The 25943-nt window shown below is 32.7% G+C and overlaps 1 protein-coding gene across 1 annotated transcript in view; it reads right to left on the bottom strand.

The window, feature by feature from the left end:
• The window catches only part of LOC129227537 (nuclear protein AMMECR1-like), a 54491-nt gene that overhangs the window by 12838 nt on the left and 15710 nt on the right, over window positions 1-25943 (bottom strand). Inside the window, exons 3-4 of the mRNA XM_054862111.1 lie at window positions 11652-11766; window positions 7379-7469 (exon numbers count right to left, since the gene is read on the bottom strand). Coding sequence (XP_054718086.1) covers window positions 7379-7469; window positions 11652-11766 — 206 coding nt within the window. The remainder of the gene's footprint in view (window positions 1-7378; window positions 7470-11651; window positions 11767-25943) is intronic.

Below are 25943 nucleotides of genomic sequence, written 5' to 3'. Positions count from 1 at the left end.
AACCTACTTCTTGTTAATCTTCATCTATAATATAAAATGCCTTTTTTTGTTTTTATTGTAAAAAATTCAGATAGTTTCTAAAAATTGTTTTTGGCTTGATTTCTTATTATATCAGTACTATCTATGAAACGCCAACTTACGTTCTTTGACCTCAGGGCCTCCAGGTCAACCATATCTGCTTCCAACAGCACAGATGTAGATTTGTCAGCACTATCGGAGAAAAAAAAACAACCTGATGAGGAAGCAATGACTTCCTCGAATTATATCGATATCACTCACGCTCACGACACTGGACTATGCGTCGAAGAGAAAGTATCTCGAGAAATGAGATATGCTTTTGTGACCGAATGTTGGGTCCCTTCGGACAATTATATTTTTCCTCAAGTTGTGGAAATGGGAAAGAAACGAAAATTTCAGCTTGGCTAGCTTACAGTGAAAAGCTTTCCGAAGCTTTTTGTAAGCACAGTGTCTTGTTCGCAACAGACAATATTGGCAACCAAAAGCTGGGAAAGCTAGTTAAAGCATTGCTATGTCAATATAAAGATGAAATAGAAATTTGCGATTCTCATGAGAAAACTTCATACTATAGAGAAGCAATGATTAAGTTTGCTTAAGAGTTTTAACAAGAGTTTGTTGCCAATTTTAGAAGACCAGAAAATGCTATCATAAACATTATGGACAGTTGTAGCCGGAACCAGATTTTGAAAAACCAATCCAATATTATGCCCATAATTGAAAGTTATTTTCTGCAGAAGACATGAATTGCCGCTTCGCGGGCACCGAGATAGCGGAAGCCCACTTGAAAGCCCCGAAACCGAAGTCAATGGCGGAGTATTCCGAGGAGCATTACGCTTTCGTTTGGATGCAGGAGATGTTAATTTAAAAAAGCATCTCATGTCTGCTCCTGCCAACGCCACTTATTTGAGCTGGAAAACCCAAAACAAGATAATTTCAGGATGTGGTCAAATAATTGGAACATCCGTGGCCAGAGAAGTTAAGGATGAAGGATATTTCAGCATCATTGTTGATGAAACGACAGATATTTCTACGAAAGAACAGTGTTCTGTATCAGTCTGGTGCATTAAAGACGTGAAAGTTCGAGAAAGATTTCTTCGATTTTGCGATCTTGAAGGTGATTCATCTTCTTCTTCTATTGCATCAGCAATTCTAAAAACTTTGTCCAACTTGGATATTGATACAGCCTTTCTTCGTGGGAAAAATTATGATGGGGCATCGACAATGAGTGGTCGATTTAATGGAGTACAAGCTATCATAAAAGGTATTTCCCCATCTGCTCCCTTTGTTCATTGTGCTAGCCACGTTTTAAATTTGGTTGCACAGAAAGCATCGAAAGTAGCTGCAATCCGCAATGCTTTTGGCATAATAAAAGAGATGGGTGGTTTTTTTTACTATATCTGCAAAACAAACAGCATATTTTAAATTAAAAATAAAAGAAAATGATTCTCCAAAACTTCATGTAAAAAAAGTATGCCCCATGCGTTGGGTTGAGAAACGTGATTCTGTGATATGATTTGCTGAAATTTTTCCTACAATATTTGAAGCTCTGGAAGATTTCTCTTCTGGCAAAGGGAAAACTGCATCTAAGGCTGCTGAAAGGAGTTGGAAATTTTAATTTTGTGATTAAATTACTGATAATGGAAGATATTTCCGGGCTTTTACTTCGCATATCAAAAGCACTCCAATCAGCAACTGACGATTTGTCAAAAGCAATGAATTTGATGAGAGACATTCTGGCCATATTAAATGAGAAGCGTTCAATGGCTGATGACAATTTTAATGTTCTTTTCAAGAATGCCTCAGGAATTGCAGAACATCTCGACCTTTACATTAAAATTCCAAGAAGAGCTAAACGTATAGACAATATAATTTTGCAGCTTGAAGAACGTTTCGCCCCTCATGATGCAAAGTGCACCCGAATACAAGGATTGATCCCAGCCAATGTTTCTGAAACCTCTTTTGAAGATCTCTCCGATGCGATAGAGTATTATCAAAACGATGTTGGCCCACAATGTGTGATTCGAGGGGAATTCGCAAGGTGGAAGTTAAAGTGGCAAAATTCAGAAAATAAACCAACTACCACACACGATGCTCTTTTGGAGTGCAACAGGGACATTTTTCCAGAAATCAACATACTGCTTCACCTGTTCATAATACTGCCTATTTCTTCTGCTACCGCGGAGCGATTGTTTTCAACATTGTGCCGTCTCAAGTCCTATTTAAGAAGCACAATGATGCAAGAACGCTTAAATGGATTAGCACAGCTTTGTATCAACAAAGATATAGTTGTAGAAGCTGAAGAAGTTGCAGAAGAACTAACCAAGAAACAATGACGGTTAAACTTTGTATTGTCGACAATAAGACAATTTTATAAGTGCACATATGCAATGTGGATATTTAGGACTCATCAAGTGTAAGTGATTTTATTGATTATTTTGTTGTATTTTTAAGTGATTTCATGCCATTTTAACGTGTTCCTTTTTTCTTTCTTTCCTTGAATAATCTTAAAAATATGAATAGTTTAGAGCTTTTGGTGATAAAAATTCGTGTGCAATATGATTTATTTCATTAATATAGTAAATGAAGTAATAACAAGTATTGATTTCCATTTATTAATTTGAACATCTTACCGCCATGCTGTTGTTTCAAGTACTTTAAAAGTTTATTCTTAACGTGATTTCACTTCTGGCATAAGAACAATTAATGTTTTTGCAACAGTTTTTGAATAAATTGCAAAACTTATACAATTTTAAGGAATGTTACTAAATAATAATAATCTTAATGTATAAAAATCTTTTGTGCGGACATTTGTCACCATAAGGCTTTTAAACGGCTGGACCGATTTTGATAAAAAATTTTGTGTGTAATTAAATTGTGGCAAGCATGGTTTCGAAGCATGATGGATTGAATCAGAAATGTTAATTAATTTATTTATAAATATTGGATGATTATATCTCTCAAACAGGGTTGGCAAAAACCCGGGTTCACTTAAAAAAGCCCATGGACCCAGGGTTTTTTGGGTTTTTTAAAATAAAACCCAAAAATACCCAACGAAAGCTGGGTTTTTTAAAAGAAATGCGGTTTTTTTTTTGTCTTTTTTTAGGGAAAATGTGGGTACTTGTAGCATACTGTAGCGTAAGTATACGGACAAAGCACAAAAATTGTCTTGGGGTAAAAAAAGCTGGAAAATTTTTCGTTTTCTGAAGGAAAGTAAAAGACGACAAAACCCAAGAATGGTGAAGTTTCAGATTTTTAGTTTCCATGATTATCAACAGTGGCAAAGTTACTTTTCGAGTGATAAAATCTATTGTTCATTTGTTCTATTATGTTGTTTTTCTTTTCTTTTTTTTTTTTTTTTGAATTTTACTTTATTGTATTTCATTTTGTTCTGCAAAACTACTGTAGAACCTCAAGTAGTTTAAATCCCTTTTTACTGAATTCCAGCTTAATCAAGACATTTCTTTGAATTTTATGTTGCCTGCTTTTCTATTTATATGAAAAGAGTAAGAAATATTAAACTTTTTCGTAAGCTAAAATGAAAATACTGTACATCCTATTCTGTTTTCTCTCCGACCGTTTGTAAAAAATCTGCTAATTTCTAAAAAATATACTTTGTATATTCGATATTTGTGACATGTTGGTTTGCAGAAAATAATTGAAGGGCCACGGGGAAGAGTAATCCTAGTCCATGCTCAAATTTCCCTCATTACATTTTTGAGCTTGAAATCTCTTGAATCACTTCAAAGGTAGCCTCATTCTTCCCTGTTAAAACTCACTCACTATGATGATTCTTGTCTGAATAATATTTCTCTTGAATACTGTCTGTAATAATCTACGTGTTCCCATAGGTTAACCAGAGTTTTTTAGAAAAACGGACTGATCGTTCTTCCCCGTAGCCTTTCAATTCAAATGAAAGCCTTTTATTAGAGTAGTTTCCTCTGTGTATACAATCTACAAATATTGAGAAAATCATACGTGACAGGACTTAGTCAAGATAATTTGAGTTATTTATTGACCAGTTAAAGAAAAAAGTTAAACATATTTAAAATCTTTGAAGTATTTTTTTAATGCCGTTAAGAGTTAAGAAATACTATTAAAGTTCAAAATTCATTTTTTATGTCCATTGTCTGTGGTGAAGAACAACAAAAAAAAAAGAAGTTTAAATTGCAAAAGTATTTAAATAAATTAATTTTTTTTAAACTTCTCAGAAAATTTTAAAAAACCCAAAAGTGGGCTAAATAATGGGTTTTTTTAAATGGGTTTTTTCAAAAAAACCTATTGGGTCCAATACGGCCAACCCTGCTCTCAAATGATGAATATTTATTTTAACCTATTGTTGAGCGAGAACTGAAATAAATATTTAACCTGTTGCCAAAGGACAATAAGAAAGCCAGCTCTGCTTTTTGTAATGAAATTTCCTACTGTGATATGTCAATTGAGAATAGATAAAACGTAGAGAGATAGAGAACCCTTCATTTCTTGAAAGCAACGATTTTAGGTCGGACCCGTGATATATCTTTATATATAAAAATCTTCTGTGTGGATGTTTGTCACCATAAGCCTTTTAAACAGCTGGACCGATTTTGATCAAATTTTTTGTGTGTAAATAAGTTGTGGCAAGCATGGTTTCGAAGCGAGATGGATCGAATCAGAAACGTTTTTGTTAATTAATTTAAACATTGGATGGTTATATCTCCCAAATGATTAATATTTATTTTAACCTATTGTTGAGCGAGAACTGAAATAAATATTTAACCCGTTGCCAAAGGACAATAAGAAAGCCAGTTCTGCTTTTTGTAATGAAATTTTCTACTGTGATATGTCAGTTCAGAATAGATAAAACGTAAAGAGAGAGTGAAGCCTCCTTTTCTTGAATGCAACGATTTAAGGTCCTGTGAGATATTTTAAACTAAAGTACTGGAAGGTTCACGCAAAACGTGTGTTCTGTTGTCGTAGCTGAACCATGTGACAGGATCGGTGCTTTAGGTTTTCCTAACCAAATGATCAGAAAGTACCGTACCTAGCAACATTTGTTTCTCGGCTGAAATCCATCTGAGTTTGGGCACCAATGTCGAGAATACTTTTAGGATTATCTAACTAATCAGTATATTATTAAAGGAAACTATGATGGAATTTAAAGACGAAACAAATTTTATTTTCGTCCATATAAATTACAACAGGGTAGTTCTGTACACAAAAGATCACTGTAGTGGAAGATCTTTATATTTGACGGAAAGAACAAATTAGGCAATGTATGAAATTTAAAAAGTTTTCGTTCAAAAGATCGGACCGCTATTTGGTTGGAAATGGCTTCACTCACTGATTGGCTGGGAGTGCGTGATCATTTGTTTACATTTTAAAGCTACTGTTAATGTAATTGATTGTATTTCTTGTTTATTTGGCAAAATATTTCAAATTGCAAAGAATTGTTTTTCGTTTTTAAAGAGTTTTTAGTCATTTTAGTTGAAGAATGTGTTTATTTTACATCGGGAGGGGGGGGGGAGTGATTTTCGCTTAATCAGAGAACTGTATTTACCTTTATATTTTTAAACGATATCCTGTCGATTGTTTACTCTTTTTCATATGGGGGATGTTACAGCGGGATTTTCCGTTTGTTCTAGATGGGTAGTTAGTTTTTTACACTTAATATCAGAGGACACTTTTTATCCTTTGAGTATGGCTGAAGGAACAAGCCATCAAGTATGGGAGAAAAAATAGTTAATAAAACAACTTTTCAGTGGGCATTAGATAAATAAAGTTGTATAAAAATAAATAAAATTGTAAAATATACGCGCGCATTCTGACACCAAGCAGCTTAAGATATTTTCTTTTTACTTATTTTTTTCAAGAAAATGGTTCAAACACTTGATAGTTTATTGAAATTTTTTAACTTTTCAATTAACAAAGTTCGAACAGAACAACGTCTGTCGAGTCTTCTAGTAATAATAATAAATATACATTGATGTAAAGAGAAAGAGAGAATGCTGAGTGTAGTGAAAAAAAAATTGTGCCCCCCCCCCCTAAAAATATTTTCTGGTTGCGCCCCTGAAACTAAATCCAACTAGTTTATTGATTTTAAGTTTCTTGTTTCACATGTAATCCTACTTTCTGTTACTGTTTCAAAACTTTAAGGTGCTTGAGCTACCCTTAAATATTAAAACATATTGTTCAAACTTTACATATATTGTTTTTACAGTAAATGTAACCAAATAAAAGGGTGAGACGTGTGAAAATATGAAATTTTTTTTTAGGGCTCATAAGAGAGACACTCTAGTTTTGAGACTGAAATTCACTTTTTTTTACGAATATTTATCCAAAAATGGTTTGATTAAATTTATTAAAACCTTTTGCTCATTATTATGTATGTTTTTAAGAATATTCTATTAATTTTTGATCAAAAAATATCTGGTGACAGAGCTTTTCCCAGAGTACCTTTGGAGAAAGATGATTTGCAGTGTTCACTGCATCTCAGCTGACATTTATCTGAAATTAAAATCTATTTGAATTAAGTCAAAGTATTAACTGATCCTCTCCCCTACGTTCTCAGATTGTTTGTTTGACTTTAAAGTTTTTAGCGGCCATTTGAAGTTAAAAGTGCTATTTTTTAAGAAAAATTCTGCTATTCTGTTAGTAAAAAAACCATTAAAAAAAAAAAAAAAAAACGTCAAACTCAAAGTAGGGGGAAATTTTTTATGAGTAGAAAGTGTGTACTAAATTTGAAATGAATCAGTCCATTGGTTTTAAAATAGGAGTGAACACAGACTTTGAAAAAGTAGTTTTGAGAAAAACGCGTTTGAAGTCTTAGAAGCTAAAAAGCATCAATTCCAGCTTATAGAGTACAGTCCCTGTTGCACATTCGAACTCTTCAACCTCTTCATTTTTCATTATTTATTTATAGTGTATTTAACTAACCCCATGCCAGCACTGACACTCTAAGCATTTGCAGCTGTTAGAACCGCTGCATTCTTCGGCAGCTGTCGGAGTTACGGCTTGAAGGAACGGAGACTGAATGCTTGATAACTTTGAGAATTTTGCTCGAAACGACTTAAAATTTTGGGAACATATATTTGAAATGTTTAACTACACGACAAAACAAAAAAGAAAAAAAATATCGTTTTTGAAACTACAAAACCCTACCCCCCCCCCCCCTCTAAAGAACAATGAAATGCTAGTAGGACATTGCAAGTATTACAATGGTAATTTCTGTTAAGCAAAAAAACATTTTTTGTCATAATTTTAAACTGAATGCAGCTCTAAAATTACCGAAATACCTAGATAACAAATGTGATCATCCAACCACCTTCAGCACCATTCTAGAAGACTTCAACCCCAATCTCGAACTGTAGGATAAAATGCTTACCTTGTTCTGATGCCACCTCTGGAAGATATGTAGCTGTTCGTTTGGAGCCTTTTTCTGTTGAAAACTCTATTCTGATTCCATGAACTCCTATCTGAAAGAAATTATTAGCTTGAATATCAACCATGTTTTGCAGCAAGAAAATTAAAAGCATTACGTAAAAGTGGCTTAATTCAATGCCATGAGTTGAACAGGTTTATGAAAATGAGAAAATATATGTAGAAACTTTTTTAGGGTAAGATGTATATAAAAAATAATTATTGCTTTTAAGTTCAAATGCATATAGTAACAATTCATAAAACATGCCCATTTGCTATGAATTTTAACATCTTCATATGTCACACAGCAGTTCCATTGCCAATAAATGCATTAACCAAATTGAAACAAGAGATAAAAAGTCATGAAGTTTTTGAAATTAGAATCAAAAGTCACAGGAAAATTTAACAAGTTAGAGTTGAAAAAGAATATGTTATAAGGGGAGGGGACGCACGTTGGTTCACTTTTTTACTTATAATTTTTTTATCTGATCAAAAAATTTACTGAGTAGTTAGATTTTCTACAATAAGTTTCACTAAACACTTCTGAAAACCACTGTTTTTTTTTGGAAATTTTGAATTGTTTAACTTTTTTTATATTAATTTTTTAACAGAACCTTGGATACTAAAAATTTTTTTCGTGTATTTTATCCCTTTAGCATCACTGATAGCGGAAGTTCCTACTTCGTACTAGTCTGAACATCTCTTATACAAATACCCCCTCCTCATTTTCCATTTATTATTTTCATTCTAAATATGAATGCTGATGAATACAATAACTAAGAGCGTTGTTTCATCTAAAGTTCATGAACATGAAAGAAAAAGAGAAAGTTTCTGACAATTAAAGAAAAGCTTAAGGTTATGTGCATGAACAACTATAAAATGCGTTGAAGGTAGCACAACAATTAGGTACGAGTGAATCTTCCATATGTACAATTAAAAGTCAAGAAAAGGAAATCCGTAAAAAGTTCACCGAGTAGTATCTAAAGAAAAATGCAAAAATTATGAAAATTGAAGCTGCTCTTGCATTGTGCTTTTAAGAAACCAGGAAGAGGGGTGTTACCATAGATGGGAAGGTTATTTAAAAAAAAAAGAAAAAAACTAGTGAAGCAACTGTATTGTTTATTTGAAAGTAAATAGGAATAACGGTTTGATCATGCAGCATAGATCATCATCATTATGACGTTTTTAAGTTACAAATATCATTATGGATCTACTATACATTACAACTACAGTGCATTTGTTTTTATTACTACATACTGTACGTAACGTACTGGTTTATTTTATACATTTCTTTCCCATTGATCATTGATTTTGTGCATTGTAGCAGTATTTTGGGTTGAATAGAACTGTTTTTTTTTTTAAATAAATAAAAATTCAGGTTTTATTTTTATAAGAAACAATAATGTATAGTTGAGAAATTGTTTTTAACCGGTTTAGGTGGTGTTTACAAGTATTTAAAATAATTGGGTATATTTATCAAAGTTTTTACACATACCCTTCGCCACAACACGAAATTTCGACTTACACAAGGAGTCTTGGAACGCATCTCTCGCATAAGTCGGGATTCGACTGCACAAGGTCAAACGTTGTAACTACCTTATATTCTTTTAACAAAGAGTGAAAAATATAAAGTTTAAAGATTAATATAACATATTAAATTGATTTTAATTGATAAATCATCCTTAACTGAAAAAAAAATAATAAGCATTCACCAATAGTACACAATTATTTTTAAAAGATCAAAATAAAAATCAATTATTGAATATTCACGAGACAATATTGAAGTTAATTAAAGATGTGTTAAATGATATCTGGGAATATAAAAGTGCTTCTTCCAGAGCTTTGGAAGAAGCACTTTTATTGGACTGGGTTTCTGAAGAATAAGTCATATGTTACTTTTATCCAAAGTTATATCAATGATTGCTAGGGGGGAAAAAGCTCTTTTTTTTTCATTGCATTGCATGAAACAACTAAAAAGAAAAGAATCCTGCTATACTAATTCCATATATTTGAAAGAAAAAGTACAATAAAATTGACAGATTTAAGTTAGCATATGTTAGTGTTTTAAAATCAAATATAAAAAATAAAATTAGATAACCTTAAGTAAAAGTATACTTTTTTATTCCTTTAATCAATTATTGAGCAATCATGATTGCCTATTGTTCTCATTTCACCGTTTTTGGTGTCCGTGCCTTTTTCAACTTGGACCAGGGACACCAGCACCACCGCCCACCGTCTTTTGCTGGCGGCGCGGCGCGGCTGCTCCGGTTTTGAGCTATCCAATCTCCTGGTCGGAGGCGTCCATGTCCCACACACACGCACATTCACACACATACACTCACACACGCCTACGTGCATACACACAGGTCTACGCGCACACACAACTATGCACACGTAGGAGGAGAGGCAGGCTTTGGGGGGACAGGAGCTGTTTCTAGAAACAATAACTCCAACGAGTAGGGTCCTGTCTCAGTTCGTAATTGCGAAAAACATAATTTGGATTCGAAATTTCACAATTCAAATTTTTTTTTTGTTTTACTTTGTTTTTACATAGAATGCTTGTTCAGCCAAAAAATTTTTTTAATGCAGGATCTTCATTATAGCATGTATACATGTATTGCATATTTTACTCTTAGAAAACAGTTGTCCGGAAAAATTTAGAAGTATGTTTGAAAATATAAATTGTAAAAAAGCTTTTGGTAAAATTAATTTTGTGTAATTTTTGTTGAAAAATTATCTTTACTTTTTTTGCTTAAAGTTTTTATTATTATTATTTCGAAACATGTGTAACATGAAATGAAATGAATGTATAAATAAACTCTTAGAATATTGTTATAATTATTGAGATATAAGAGAAAAAATTTTTTTTAAAAATTATGTGGGGTAGTTTTGTCTGATCCAACGTGCCCCACAAAGAGTGAACCAACCTACCCCACCTTATTGGTTTGAAAAAGTTATGTCATAATTTTTTTCTTTTGACAAAAAAAAAAAAAAAAAAAAAAATAGCCTTTTATTGTGAACTAAAAGAACTTACTTTAAGAAAGGAGTTCATTTTTTCCCCCCATAATCTTGATGAAAATCAATAAAAAAATAAAGTTGCAGTTTTCCGAAAATTACTCAGGGCTCGACCACTGAAATAACTTTCTTGAATAAAATTTGTTCAATATAACTGTACCATGTGATTTCAATATAGGATTTGTAGGACCATAAGTGCTATTTGTTGGTCATAAAATAAAATAAAAAATATTATTAATAGTATTAAAATAATTGATAAATTAATAATGAGTGTTAATAAGTTATAATGCATGTAATAGCATTTATAAAAACAAACACATCAGCTGCAAGTTTTAAGATGTTTATCTGTGATTTGGAGGTTTATTGCCCATAATAAATGCATTTATAAAATTAAAAAGTAGAAATGAAAATTTTTTAAAGGTTGGAGTCTCAAAACATTAAAAATTATATGAGACAGGGAGAAGCAAAGGGATGTAAGTGGCAAAATTTAATTTGGAGATAACCTGTATGAATGGTAGATGAAACTCACCTCTGTCTTGGGTCAAGAGATGGTACCAGTAGCCCTGGTAGGTGCTGGTATACAGCATGATTTAGAAAAAAAATCATTGAAAGCCTACCAAGGATATGATCTTTAAACATGTTTTCCTTGAAACTTGATAAATACCACTTACATCCCTTTGCTTCTCACTGCCTCATATTAAAAATAATAAAAACTACTTAAAATTAATAAAGGAAATGTTTACATAAAGTGAAATCTGCTCTTGGGATACAAATACAAATGTGATGATCAGCAACAAACTCTGAACCCAGCTAGGCTAGTGCAAGTTAATTTATTAGTCTCCAATGAAGATTCATGACTTTTTTAAAGCTATCTACCCCCTTGCTTATTACAGCCTCTTCTGGTACTGTTCTGAATAACCACAATCCTACTAAAGTAGTAATGTTTCTTAATTCGTATAACATTGACATATCCATAAAACATGCAAAGTACATAAATATTTAACTGCCAATGTTTGACTTTCTTCTGAAATTTTGACGAGTAATTAAAATTATCCCTTAATCAACCCTTAAAACTTATTAGATCTTTTTCTTGGAAATTGTCCAATCAGCAACAGATAATGATTGGAAGAATCTTCCTTCCAAATGCAAAAATTAAAATCTTGAAATATACGTCCTGTATAAGATTATCAAAATCACAAAAAAAAAATATATCACGACCTTACCTCCCAGTCCATATAGTCTTCACCATCTTCAAAATGTCTCAGAATAGAGACAGAGACATGTAACTTTCCAAATTCGTCTCTAGTGATTGGACTAAATCGACTATCTTTGAAAGCACTAGTAAAAAATTTAATTGATGAGAAAACGATAAAACAAAGATATTAATAAAAATAATGATAATTTATACAATATCAATGTAAAAATACAAAATAAAACTAAGTACAGCTGAGCCCTGAGCAAAAAGACAACAGAAATAGATTAGGACCTCTTGGAGAAATTTGCATCAATGTTTTACTGAACTGTGGAGATAGAAGGTAGCATTGATGTTAATCATGACAAAGTATGAATTGTTACATATGAGGCACATATACACCATGTTCATGTGATGAAGGCTCCATCTTTAAATGCAGGCAAATACTTTAGAAAACTTTGGAATTGCCCAGGAAAACTTTGAAGTAGATGCTCCAGTTAAAAATTAGCAATTTTAACTCTAATGAGCTAGTCAGTAACAAGATTTTGTATACAATACTATACAAAACTGTATAGATACTGTATAAATTTTTGTATAGTATTGTATATTTCATATAGGTTTTTATATTGTAATGGTAATTTCAACATTTGCAGTAAATACATGCAGAACAAAAGTCATCCATGCTGCATATGGCATTTCCATAGAATAATAGTTTCAAAAAAAAAAAAAAAATCCTTTGAGAGCCATTTAAGCACTAAGTATGTTGCACAGAAGTACTTAAGAATCAGAGAACCTGACATACTCAATTTTCAGTCTTATATAGGAGGTATTCATGACAAATACATAATATCAATGCTTTGCGAGGATTAAGTGGCTATTAGATGTATATGTATATTACAAGTAAATACTTCATTATGATGCCTGGATTTCAAAAACTAGGTGTAAAAATTGATACCTTAAAACACTTTACATTAGAGTGGAAAACTTTTGCTTCTCCGACCCATTCCAAATGTTAGCTACAATTGATATGAAGAACAGAACAAAATGCTTCTTTAATTTTGGTCGCCTTTAATTACATTGCTTACTTTTAATGTTTTTTTTTTTCTTTTTTCAATCAATAACCTCAAGCAGATTTGATTTTAAAAAAGCATTACCTAGGTTTTTTATTTTGATTCCTGGAAAAGTTTTGCGATAAGACCCTACACGTTGGGTTAATTGCTTTTACAAATGGAATGGAAATGGACAAGAAATTTGCACCAGTCATACAATGACTGGTGATTTTCTAAATTAGATGATACGATAAACGTCCATAAAAAACGAAACAGTAATTAAGACCTTATCCACAAATCGGAAGCTCTAAATCAAAATCGCTTCACACAGGAGGGTTTTTTTTTTTTTTTTTTTTTTTAATTTTCAGTTTTTAAAACTTCAGTTGCTATGCATTTCTGTAGAACCTAGACTGATTGAGATTCTCCAAAAATATTTTATATGCTTTTTAAAATGCATCAAAAGTACAAAGATACGAAATTTTATAAAAATCCAAAACAAGGTGCCAAACCAAGGTGCCATCTGTGGGGTCTTTGAGGAGCAATTTAAAATTTTGTGGAGTAGTTCTGTATTTTGTATAAAAATTAATAAAAGAAACTAAAACCACCTATCTAAAATTGTTTTATAGCTTGAATAAACAATGTTAAGCGCGAATATAAAAATAATTATTTTTAAATTAATAAAACAGCTTTAAACACTATTTCAATTTTTTAGTATAATCATCTTTAATTTCCCATATTTACATGCTTGTTACGATAAAATAGCAAAATTTAAGCTTGAAAACTTTTGGTTGGGAAATGCGGAGCAAAAGAACTTCTTTTCGGAGCCACGGAGTTTCGCCATTTTTGCGGAGCAGTTGGCAACCCTGAAATAGTGTTAATAAATAAATTACTAAAATAATAAATAAAATGAATTGAGTTAGGGTAGCAAATAATAAAACACTTCAAAACTTTCTAAATGATATATTTTCAGGATGCAAAAGGATTGCCATCTCAAACAAGACACGCAATTTTTGGGGATGGACGTGTTTCAGTATGTTTTCCAAAACATATGTTTGTGGAGGAAATTGCAGTGGATGAAGGGTGATTGGAAAAAATAAGGAAAAGAGGAACCAGAAACGTAGAAAAATCAGAATCTTTTCAGGTTTAAAGTATGAAATTTCTGCAAAACTATTGATTTCCTACAAATATCTTCCAACTCAAGACATAACTTTGCACAAATTCTGTAGATTTCTTTTAAGTTCAAAGTAAATCTAAAGTTCCTGCAGATGACTTATCGAATAAAATATTTTTCATAAGCTTTCCGCCGAATTATCATAATTTACGAGAATTTTATTTACTTCTAATTTAAAGAAGTCTGCAGAATTTTATCTTCAGTTGGAAGATATTTACAGAAAATCTATAGTATCTGCAGAAATTTCACGGAAATCTAGAATTTCTGCAGAAAATTTGTCTGGGTTCTGCTCTCACATTTGAACAGAATTGTTCTGCAGCTCAGGCATCTCTGCGTCGCATGTCGCAAATTTAGCAGTATTCTGCTTTGTGGGATGCCTTTAAAAAAAATTATTTCACACTAAAAATTCATACTTTATAAAGTAAGACGCCCTTATTTTTTTTTTTAGATATGCTTCATTTAAATTCAAATAAAAAGAGGGTGACACACTTATCCCATCCTATGAGGTAAGTACCCATCTGATTAAAAAAATATACATAATCGTTGGGAATATTTAAAGCATCATTTTAGAAAATAATAATGAACTTTTGTTTATAAATAATGTCCAAGATAAAATAAGTTAATAAGTTTAATTTTTTTTTCTTTTTGTGTTAAAACTTTTGTATGATGCTTCAAAAACAAACTGTTATCAAAAGGGATTCCACTTACCCCAACCAACAATATCCTATATTAAAGCATTATTTTTTTAGTTTTTTAGCAAACATCATTTGAGTAAGAGGCAAATTGAAGGAAAAGAACTAAAATATCTTTTTTTCAAGATATTTAAACTATGGGGTTTTATTATTATTGCTTTTCATTTGCTAGTTGTTACTAACATTCTATTTTGTACAAACTTGCTGCATTACGCCATTTCTTGCAAGTTTGTTTATTTCTATATAAAGTAAAATTTTGAAAGAGAGGCAGCAATTTCTATTCCTCTAGTCCTGGAATAAAGGTTGAGGGAGCCAGGGTTCAATCTTGGCTGCATCACTCAATATCAATTTTTCATACTTTTTAGATAAAAATAATTTTTTTTAATTAAAAACATTTGAATTTAAGGTATTGAAAATGAGAATGTATAAAACTAGTTTTTTTTATTACTGTAAAAACATACAACAGAGTGAAAAATCCAAGTTTTCCTTATATGGTAGAACATACTTTTTATCACAAGAATTGAAAATAAATAAATCTTTACTAATAATAAAGCGGAAAGTCTCTCTGTCTGGATGTCTGACGCACATAGCGCCTAGACCGTTCGGCCGATTTTCATAATATTTGGCACAAAACAGGTTTGTAGCATGGGGGTGTGCACCTCGAAGCGATTTTTCGAAAATACGATTTTATTCTTTTTCTATTTCAATTTTAAGAACATTTGCTGGAGCAAAATTATCATAAGATGGACGAGTAAATTACGAAATTATCATGACGTGAATTGGGAGAGCGAATGAACATTGCCAATAGGCGAGAAATTCGTCATCCATTATTTGTAAATATACAGGCAAACCGAAGGACCTTTTAATTTTCAACTGCGGGCAAAGCTGTGCGGTTATCACTAGAAAAAATATATAGTCACACCTCCCAATTGCAGACACGGTCAGGATCAAAATTTTTGTCCATTAACGGGGAGTGTCCGCTATTGGGGAGTCTGAATTTACAATCGCATTTAAATTTTGTATTTTAAACCCACAGATACAGTTTATGGTTCTAAATTAAAATAATGAGTTCAAGGGCGCCTATATGCAAAATTTTAAAAAATTGAGGGGGGGGGGGGAGGGGAGACTCAAAAATTTTCCCCAAGGAAACCGATTTCAGTACAGATTAGAGATAATAAAATTTGACATTTTTAACAACTTATTCAGTAATTGCTGGAAAAGAAATTTTTATACATTTTTACAAAGAAAAAAGCACTAAAAGCAAGGGAGTTCTCATTTCTAGGGGGGGGGGAGGGCCTTGAGCCTACACTTTGTCCCCTTTATCATGGGTGCCCTTGATGAGTATTGCTTATATAAGTGAACTTAACTAATAAGTAAATAATCCGCTGAATCTTTTGGGAAAATAAAATAGGAAGGCATTTGTAAATTGTTTCCTCCAGCTGAACAAAACCAGTCAAGCACAATAGAATCAATGTCGTTGATTTTCAGCACATTTTTTGTTTTAGACTGCAACAAAATGTAGCGCAATCGGCTACTTTTCACTCAATCTGGCAATACTGTGCCGATTCCTCATCAGCGTCTGGTGGGAAATGACGTGGAGCTGACACTCGGGGGAACGTTAAGGTGCACGAGAGTATTTTTTTCTCCCATGCAATCTGATAAAGCAAGGTACTGTGTAAAAAGAGAAAGATGTTTTTCTTCTGTTTATTGCTGGAATTTCGTCAGGGTTGGCAAAAACCCGGGTTTTTTAAAAAAGCTCGTACCCAGGGTTTTTTAAAATAAAACCCAAAAAACCCAACTAAAGCTGGGTTTTTAAAAAGAAATGTGGGTTTTTTTGCCTTTTCTTAGGGAAAATGTGGGGTACTTGTAGCATATTGTAGCGTAAGTTTATGGACAAAGCAAAAAATTGTCTTGGGCTTGGGATAAAAAAAGCTGGAAAATTCAGCGTTTTCTGAAGAAAAGTAAAAAAGACGACAAAACCCAAGAATGGTGAAGTTTCAGATTTCTTAGTTTCCATGATTACCAACAATTAAGGCAAAGTTACTTCTCGAGTGATAAAATCTAATGTGTCTAAAAAATTACTACATTTTTTTTTTTTTGCCTTTTACATTATTGTATTTCATTTGTTATGCAAAACTACTGTAGAACTTCAAGTAGTTTAAATCCCTTTTTACTGAATTCCAGCTTAATCTAGACATTTCTAGAATTGTACGTTGCCTGTTTTTCTATTTCTGTGTACAGAGTAAGAAATATTAAACTTTTTTGTGAGATATTGAAAATACTGTACATCTTGTTCTGTTTTCTGTTCGACCGTTAGTTAAACCTGTTAATTTATAAAAAAATATACCTTGTTTATTCGAGATTTGTGACGTGATGGTTTCCAGAAAATATTTCACACGAAAGCCTTTCGGCTAGAGTAGTTTCCTCTGTACAATCTACAAATATTGAGAAAATCAGATGTGACAGGACTTAGTGAAGATAATTTGAGTTATTTATTGACCAGTTAAAGAAAAAAGTTTATTAACATTATTATTATTATTATTATTATTTATTAGTTAAAAAACATAATTTAAAATCTTTGAAGTATTTTTTTAATGCTGTTAAGAGTGAAGAAATACTATTAAAGTTAAAAATTCATTTTTATGTCCATTGGCCGTGGTGAAGAACAAATAAAAAAGACGTTTAAATTGTGAAAGTATTTAAATTATTTTTTTTTAAAACTTCTAGAAAATTTTTAAAAAACCCAAAAGTGTCCTAAATAATGGGTTTTTTCAAAAAGAAAACATGGGGTCCAATCCGGCCAACCCTGAATTTTGTGCATGAAATGAAAACAAAACTTTTACAAGCTTTGACTGAAAAGGTCGACTTGAATGGCTCCTGTTTTCGGAGAAAAAGGGGTTTTAACCCTCTTATCGGTATTGGTTAGCCCCAAAACATCGTAAAGGAGTAGAAAAAATGCTTTCCGCAAAAGCAATACAAAGCTAAATCTTACCAGACACAGAAAAGTAAAACAAAACTCAGCTGATTTACTGTCCGCTAACGAGGAGTGAAATACATTATAGGCCTATCTTGAGGGTCTGGGGATTCAGAAACTGTCCGCTATCTGGGAGTGTCCGTTAAGGGAGGTTTGACTATATATATATATCTATAATTTATTATCTTTTTTGATTGCATTGGAAAACAAAATTTGGTTTGAAAAACATAATACTATTTCAGGATCAAAAGAACAACTTGATGTTGCTTTATTAAATCATGAAATTCTAAAAAAATGTTACCATGCTGTAAAGCATATACCATTTGAGATTCATAAATATTTTGAATGCTTTCTTAAATTAAATGCATAAAAAAAATAACCATGCAAAGTTTCAATACAATCCGAGACTATAGGAGTTAGACCAAATTTTTTTGATAAGTTTTTTTTATTTTTTCTAAAATAAATTTAAGAAACAAAAATATTATTGAAATTATGAATAAAGAAGGCAGGAAGAAAATACCATTTGGTAAAAAAACCTTCCAACAGTAAAAATGATTGAAATATCTGCAGGATGCAAAAAGATGCAAATCTCAAACAAGGTGTAGTGAAGTGAAGTCACTGATTCCTGCGAGCGATCAACTCAACTCGAGCGGAGTGCAGGAGTGGAACGAAAACAATTCGGCGATCGAACAGACGCGTTTGATTTGGTGTGTATCATTGTAAGATTAATAAATAATATGGAGTCAGATGATAGTGTTTACTGAATCAACCACAACACTAAAGCTACAATGGTGACCTCCGGACTATTTTGTGCATTGAAAATGAGTACTGATAAAGAAATTCCGAAACAAAGCGTTTCAACGGACGTTCTTTCTGAAACCGAAAGCACTGAGCAAGCCTGCTTTGTGGGTCATGTTGGAGTGAAAGTTCCACCATTTTGGAAGCCTGATCCCAGGATTTGGTTTCTGCAGTTAGAAGCACAGTTCCGCCGTGCAAAAATCACAAGTGACGAAACAAAATTCGACCTAGTCGTCAGTTCCATAGAGGCGGAAATCCTAGCGCAAGTTACGGACATTTTAGTTACCCCACCACCCAACAACAAATATGACGCAATAAAAGATCGCCTGATTTCGACTTTCGCAGACAGTGAATCCCAAAGGACACAAAAATTGTTGACCCAAATTGAACTTGGGGATCGTAAACCTTCAATTTTACTCTGTGAAATGAGAAATCTTGCCGACCAAAAGGTTAGTGAAAATTTTCTAAAAACCTTGTTTTTGCAACGCCTCCCAATGGACATGCGCAGCATTCTATCAGTCAGCAACGATGATTTAAATAAACTGGCCACCATGGCTGATAAAATTTGGGACCTTCGATCACCCAATAATTACAATTTGGCTTCGGTGTCACATACTAATGTGTCGATGGTTACTTTGGAATCCCTCCAAAAACAGATAACAGATCTCCGAATACTGGTGGAAAATTTAAACAAAAGGGGACGTTCCTCAGCTCGTCGTCAGCATAGTGGGAAGAGCCACAGCAAATCTGGCAGCCGCAAACCCTCCGATCAGCACGGAATATGCTACTTCCATTCAAAGTTTGGTGATAAAGCGTATAAATGCTTATAGTCCAAGAGCTAGCAACGTCGAAAAAACAAGAATTTTAGGAAAGCTGGTTCTTTAATATATCTTTCCCGAAGACATTTCGAACAGCGTGCGGGTTGTCTGGCGGCCGGTAAACGTTGTGTTTTTTAGTGCGCATCACATCTTTAGAAGTAAAAATGTGGATTTTGAAATCATTTTAGTAAGAATCTTATCTTTTTCAGTGAATTCTAAACACTTTTCGAAACACGAATTTAATATTGCCAGACAATTTTGTTGTTGCGAATATCGTGCCAGATTCAATTTTTTACGAAAAAAAAAATTAAAAAAAAAACTATTTTAGTATGTCTGTCATTTTAACATTATTTTACCTACATATGAATAAGTACAAAATTAATTTGACAGACATGAATTCGGTTGCGTACTCGACAGACAGACCGATTTATTGCTGTAGAGTAGCGCAGCATTATGCCTCTGAATATGAGAAAAATGAAACATTATTATTTAAATTCGTGCCAAAATGATATAAAATAGCTGGATATATATTTTGTTTAATAACAGGAGAAATATGTCACTTATAAGTATCAAAATTAGAATATTTACAGATTATATTTAAATCATAAAAATCCAATTGTAACTAAATTACATTATTTTTGTAAAAGATACAGGAAAAAGAACTTTAATTTAGAGCCAAAGTTCTCACTACTTATAAATATTATACTTAAAAAATTACAATCCATTTTTAACTAAAATTGGTATGTTCATTCTATAATTGTATCGCAAAAAAGTGATGTATCTCCATAGTCGTCATCGTCGTCACTGCTCTCATCATAATCATTGTAATCATCGTCATCTTGCGTAGAGTTTTCGTTGGATAATACTTCACTTTCAATAACGATGTCAGCAACTGATGATGGAAACTGCTCCCCAGCAAACCAGAGAAAATCGTATTTATCATCATTGATGACCCAACCGGAAGTTAACGGCGATAAAGATGACGGATTTTTTAAATTAGCGTTTCTCCAAATTTTTGTCACATACCGCACTCGCAATAAATGCTGATATAATTCAGCTTTGCATGGGGGTAAGCTCGATGCATCAAAATTTCGAATTTTTTTTTCAAAGTTATCACTACATTTTTTTCGATTCATAAGTTTTTGAAAACAGATAAAAGCGAACATCGTTAACATTTGAAGGATTAGTCACCCCATACATGTGACATATAAAGTTTTCTAACCTGTCCAATGTGCGTTCTAGTACACGCTCATCGTCTGTTGTAATCTCTTGACATGCCAACTGGTACTCAACAGATTTCTCTAGCAACTTGAAGGGCCTTAGTTTACCTTTCCGGAAAAAAGCTGGGGTGTAATCACATCCTGTTATTGCTTGGAAACATGGTAGAGCTTTTGATAAGGAAATACCAAGAGCTTGATATAACTCATTGACGTTTATTAGACGTTCATGGTTTCCTACTCCCCATTGAATCCAAAGCTTTAAAGGTGCATTCAGGTGATCCATATTGCCTAGAAGTATAATAAGAATATCAGAGTCTGAGCAACGTACAAGAACTTGAGAGTCAAAATTTATCTGGCAAATATGGTACATGATACGAGTATCAGCTTCTTCGTGTTCTTCACATGATAATGATTCTTCAACGATTCTAATAACTTGATTATTTACAACCTGATACGAGTAACACTTATCAAAACTCAGGTAAATAGTTTTATTCCCAATAAAAGGAAACATGTCATCATTTGCCCAATGATCAATAAAAAACCTTACAAGAGCTTCCTTGAACTGCGAGTTTCTGAGTTCACCAGCAAAATGATGAGGCCGAATTTGACTAGGTTTGATGAAAACTGTACTGGTTAATTCACTGCGACGTAAACGCTCACAATCTTTTATGGAAGGTTTGAAGTACTGATCAAAAACAATGTCAATGCGAGATGATTTAAACTGTGAAATCATTTTGAGGAATTTTTTCGATATGCCATCGAAAGTTTGTGGTATTTCTTTCATAAGGTGTAACATGAAGAATCCGTCCAAAATACTGATATCAAAACATAACAATTGCTGATTGACACTGCTAACTTTCTTTTCGAATACTTTGACTAATTGTGCTTTATCCGTTTTACAAATACTACCATCGGCATGGCACATTGATGTTGGTACTGGTGTTAGTGGAAATCCTAATACTTTTTCAATATCAACCTTGTTGTTCATAGATATCCCCAACATTCTACCGAATAGATCTCTTTGCATTCTTAGCTCAACAATTTTGTTACCAAGAGTTAGTTTTCTCTTCTTTGGAGCACAAGCAAAATTAAGCACTTGATTTTTTTTATTGGTTTGTCAAATCTCTCCTGATCTTCAGCGCATTCATTTATAAACTGCTTTCGCAAATCGTCACCCTTTTTTTCAATATTCAGCAAAAAGTCAGCTGTATTTTCAGGAGCGGGTTTCGCAGTAGCAATATTGTACAAACTATTTTTGTCCAAATTTTGATCAAATGGATTGTTATTTTTCTGAAAGATTTCTATAAAATCGGTGATTTGTTTGTTGTAAATTTTGATTCTATTAGGTTGTAAATCGGCAGACACGTCTTGTAATTGCCTCAATCCACAAACATCGAGAACGTGAGAAATTAAAGCAGCTCTAATGCTGTGACTCTTTGACCAGCGCTGACGGGCAGCTATGGAATTGGTAAAATGTGCAATACCGCTAAGACGTCTAGCCGCTTCGGCATTTATAGTCTGCTCCAGTGTAAGGTCAATTGGTATCCTTGAGAATGGTTTGTCGGTTCTTTTTATTCCAAAACATCCGTTTGTGAAATCATCTTTGAGTCCTGGATGTGTTTCATCAACATTATTCAAACTGTCTAAATATTTAACACACCATCGAGCATAATTCGGTTGATTTACAATGAAAAACAAATTTGTTATTTTTGGAATTACATACTTAAACATTTCGATATCACCCATTCGTATACTTCTTGATAGGGTAATGTAATAGTTTACAAGCTGGATGTAAATCATATAGAATTGAGCAGTTTTCCCATGTTTACCTTGTCTTGTTTCTGCTACGAATTTTTCATAAGCAGATATTAGTCTCGATAATACATTATTTGATAATTCTATCGTCGTAGATGTACAAGTAACTTTAACCTCCTGGTAATGTAAGAGATCGTCAGAAACTTGCTCTTTCATAAAATAGTATTCCATTTTGTCCATCTTTAAAAATGTATCAAAATGCAACATTTGCAAGCCAAGAGCCATCAACGGATGCAGACGTTTGCAACGATTAAAATGCTTTCCTTCAACTATCCCATTTACTGAGCCAGGAGCAATAATATGGCTCTCAATCATCATATGCGATAGACCACATTCATTAATAAAAACGCCTATAGCTTTGAAGAAAGCCATCATTAAATGGAATGAGCCAAGATGGATGAAGATATTATCAAATTGGGGCTTTGATGTTGATTGAATTTTATATGCTATTTTAGCTATTGCCAGATCATAAGTAACTTGCACGTACCTTTGATTACATTCTTCTCCAACGATTTGGGCCTGTTCCAGTGTATGTTTAACCACCGCTGCATTTGTTGGTGAAAAATTAATAGGCGTAAGATATGATACTTTTTGTTTGGGGCTAGTATCTTCAATGATTTTACAATTAAAACCAGTCCACATTGGAGTATTTGGCACATGAAAGACGTGTGAAAGTAAGTATAGCATATCTATTGTTTCTATCAAAGGTGAGTTTACGGGCCGAGTTAATGCATTGTCTTCAACTGGTGTTAAATGTTCTAATATCTGCAATCGATTTCCATACGAAGGAGTTCAGGAATTTCTTCGTTAAACGTCCGTCTTCTTTTTGCTGGTGGTGGTGACATATCAAAACTACTATCTATATTGCTTGGGTTTAATTCTACATCGTAATCATCACTTACAATTTGGTAGATGATCCCTACGGTGTCATGCAGTGTATCTTTTCCATTTAAAGTGTCAACGTATCTATCGAAATTATCGAATGCTACACCTGTGCATAATGACGGACTTCGAATGATGTCAGGAGGACAAATTTCAGAACGTGTTACGGATGAGATCGTAGCTTCAGTTTCTAATTCTTTCAACGTATTGTAGTTGCAACAATGTCCAAGTCTATTCAAAATATTTATCATCTTTCGACTACTCGTAAGACTTTTGACAGTCATACCCAGAGTTATATGTTTTGATGGTTTCACAGTACCGTTGCTTACACAAAAAACAGCATCAGAAGCCAATGAGTTGCTCAATCTATGACAATTAACTCCATCTCTGCGACGAATATCTTTACCTCCAATCAATGCTTTAAAGAAACAATCTAATTTTTCAGGAATTGTGCATTCACCATTTATCAAATCCTTTGTTTTTATTGCAGCAGGTAATTTTGTTTTCTCCATTTTCAAAATTGTAGTTCTTAGAGTCGAAGCAACTTTATCGATGAGATCATTTTCTTCGAGCATCATAAAGTCTTCTTCTTCTAATAAGTTACTATCAGTATGCATAATAATCTTTTTTTTGTATTTTGTTATAATCTTTATTTGCTTGAACTGTTTCAATATTTTTTCTTCAAGCTGATGATTTTTCATCATATTTATTTCTGATTCAGGATGAAGTACTAATTCTTGTTGTAATTCATAATTATAAGTGTTACAAAGAGAATTTAATAGCAAATAACTTTTTTTTAAATTATGTCTTCCTGAATTATTGACACAATTTTATCGAAAACAGTGTTGTGAATATCTCTTACGCAATGCCAAGAGGTTCGTGCAGTATCAGTAATTATTCTTTTGTAATGATTGAAATATTCCAATTCACATGAATGATGATAGAATATTGGACCATTTGAGGTTTTCAGATAACTAAATTTTTGTATCAACTCTTGATTTTGGCATTTTTCAACCCACTGCGTTACTTTTTCAAGCATCTTGACATCATTGGAAGAATGTAAATTTTGTTGCTTACCTTTGACTTGTTTTCGATCCTTTTCACAGAAAAAACAGACTCTTTCATTACTAAGACTTGAACAGGCATCACTACATGACAAAGTCTCTCTTGCATCTACTGGATTATTCGGTAATGTTGAAGAAGAACTTGATGTGCCAGGAAGAATTATTGATGAATCATAATTATCATCAGATATATTCCGATACTTCGCCATCAAGGATGCAAAGGATTTGTAACATCGTGTGTGGTATCCATCAGAAGTATTTAGTTGTTGGGGTAACTTTATATTACTATATTTCAAGTTGAATGTAACACGAACACTCAAAACTTCTTCAAATTTTTTCAATTTTCCTTCGTCAAATGCTATTATTTTTTCATTTATTCCATTGCAAAATACACATTTCATTTTATTTGCCATTATTCTGTCATAATTTTCACGATAATTTTGAATACATTTTTAAAAATAATATTTAAGAATAATCATATTGATGAGAAAATTTACAGTAACATTTTTCGTCAAAGACGCGTAAGAAAAACAAAGTTTACATGCCAGCAAAACATTTCCACTGTTCAATCTAATTTCTGTTTTCGCTGATATTACAAAGAAAATAAGAAAAAGCAGACGATATTTAAGTTAAATAACGCAAAGACACATAAACATTGCAGACGATAGTTTAATTAAATAAAACAAAGAAGTATAAGCATTTCAGACTATTATCGTATGCAACGTTCTTTTTTCTTTGCATTATTTAATTTAAATATCGTTTGTAATGTTTGATAAATATTAAATGTTCAAATGTAAAACACGGCAGACGAGGAAGAGAAAAAAGGAGTCAGAAAAGAGTCTTCAAAAGATCTTGAGCAAGCAATTCACTATTATAGACCTTTACAAAAATATATATATATATATATATGTATTTTTAAAAAAATAAAAAAAAAGCTTTAACTGAAGATTTAAATTACAATTTTATAATTTATTATCTCAGCTCTATGATTGCGCCACCACAATCGTTATTATCTTCCTGTTTCAGTAAGTGATCAACAAGAATTACATCACAGTGCGCAAATTGAAAATGGATGTGGTTCTCTGCGCGGCACGCTCGCAAAATGGAAAATACTTAACTTTTTACATAAATTTTAACAAAAAATAGGCAACATGTGTGTGAATTCAACAAGCAATTCTTAATTTTAAAGTGAGGTGACTAATTTGACCTAAAACTTGGGCACCACGCTAGGAATACTTCTTTCTTTTGGTCTCAGCTTATCGGTCTGTCTGTCGAGTACGCAACCGAATTCATGTCTGTCAAATTAATTTTGTACTTATTCATATGTAGGTAAAATAATATTAAAATGACAGACATACTAAAATAGTTTTTTTTTAATTATTTTTTTCGTAAAAAATATCATCTGGCATGATATTGGCAACAGCAAAAATGTCTGGCAATATTAAATTCGTGTTTCGAAAAGTGTTTAGAATTCCCTGAAAAAGAAAAGATTCTTACTAAAATGATTTCAAAATCCATATTTTTACCTCTAAAGATGTGATGCGCAGTAATAAACGCAGCGTTTAACGGCCGCCAGACAGCATGCACGCTGTTCGATACGTCACAGGGAAAAATATATAGAGAAATCAGCTTTCCTAAAATTCTATCTCGAAAACGTTGCTAGCTCTTAGACTATTACAACCATGCAGTATGTCTCTTCAACTACGGCGTGAGGGCCCCGACGTGCAGGAAAACTGATACCCCGGCTTTCCACGGCGACAGGGAGCCTAGGGGCGGAGCTGAGTCGCCTCTCCATTAGTGACAAAGCATCAGCAGCCCTTTTCCTGGTAGATTCAGGGGC

Source organism: Uloborus diversus, chromosome 8 (genome assembly GCF_026930045.1).
Source record: "Uloborus diversus isolate 005 chromosome 8, Udiv.v.3.1, whole genome shotgun sequence".
Taxonomy (NCBI): domain Eukaryota; kingdom Metazoa; phylum Arthropoda; class Arachnida; order Araneae; family Uloboridae; genus Uloborus; species Uloborus diversus.
The sequence above is the reverse complement of the archived record's forward strand: the minus strand, read 5'-3'. Positions and strand labels throughout refer to the sequence as shown.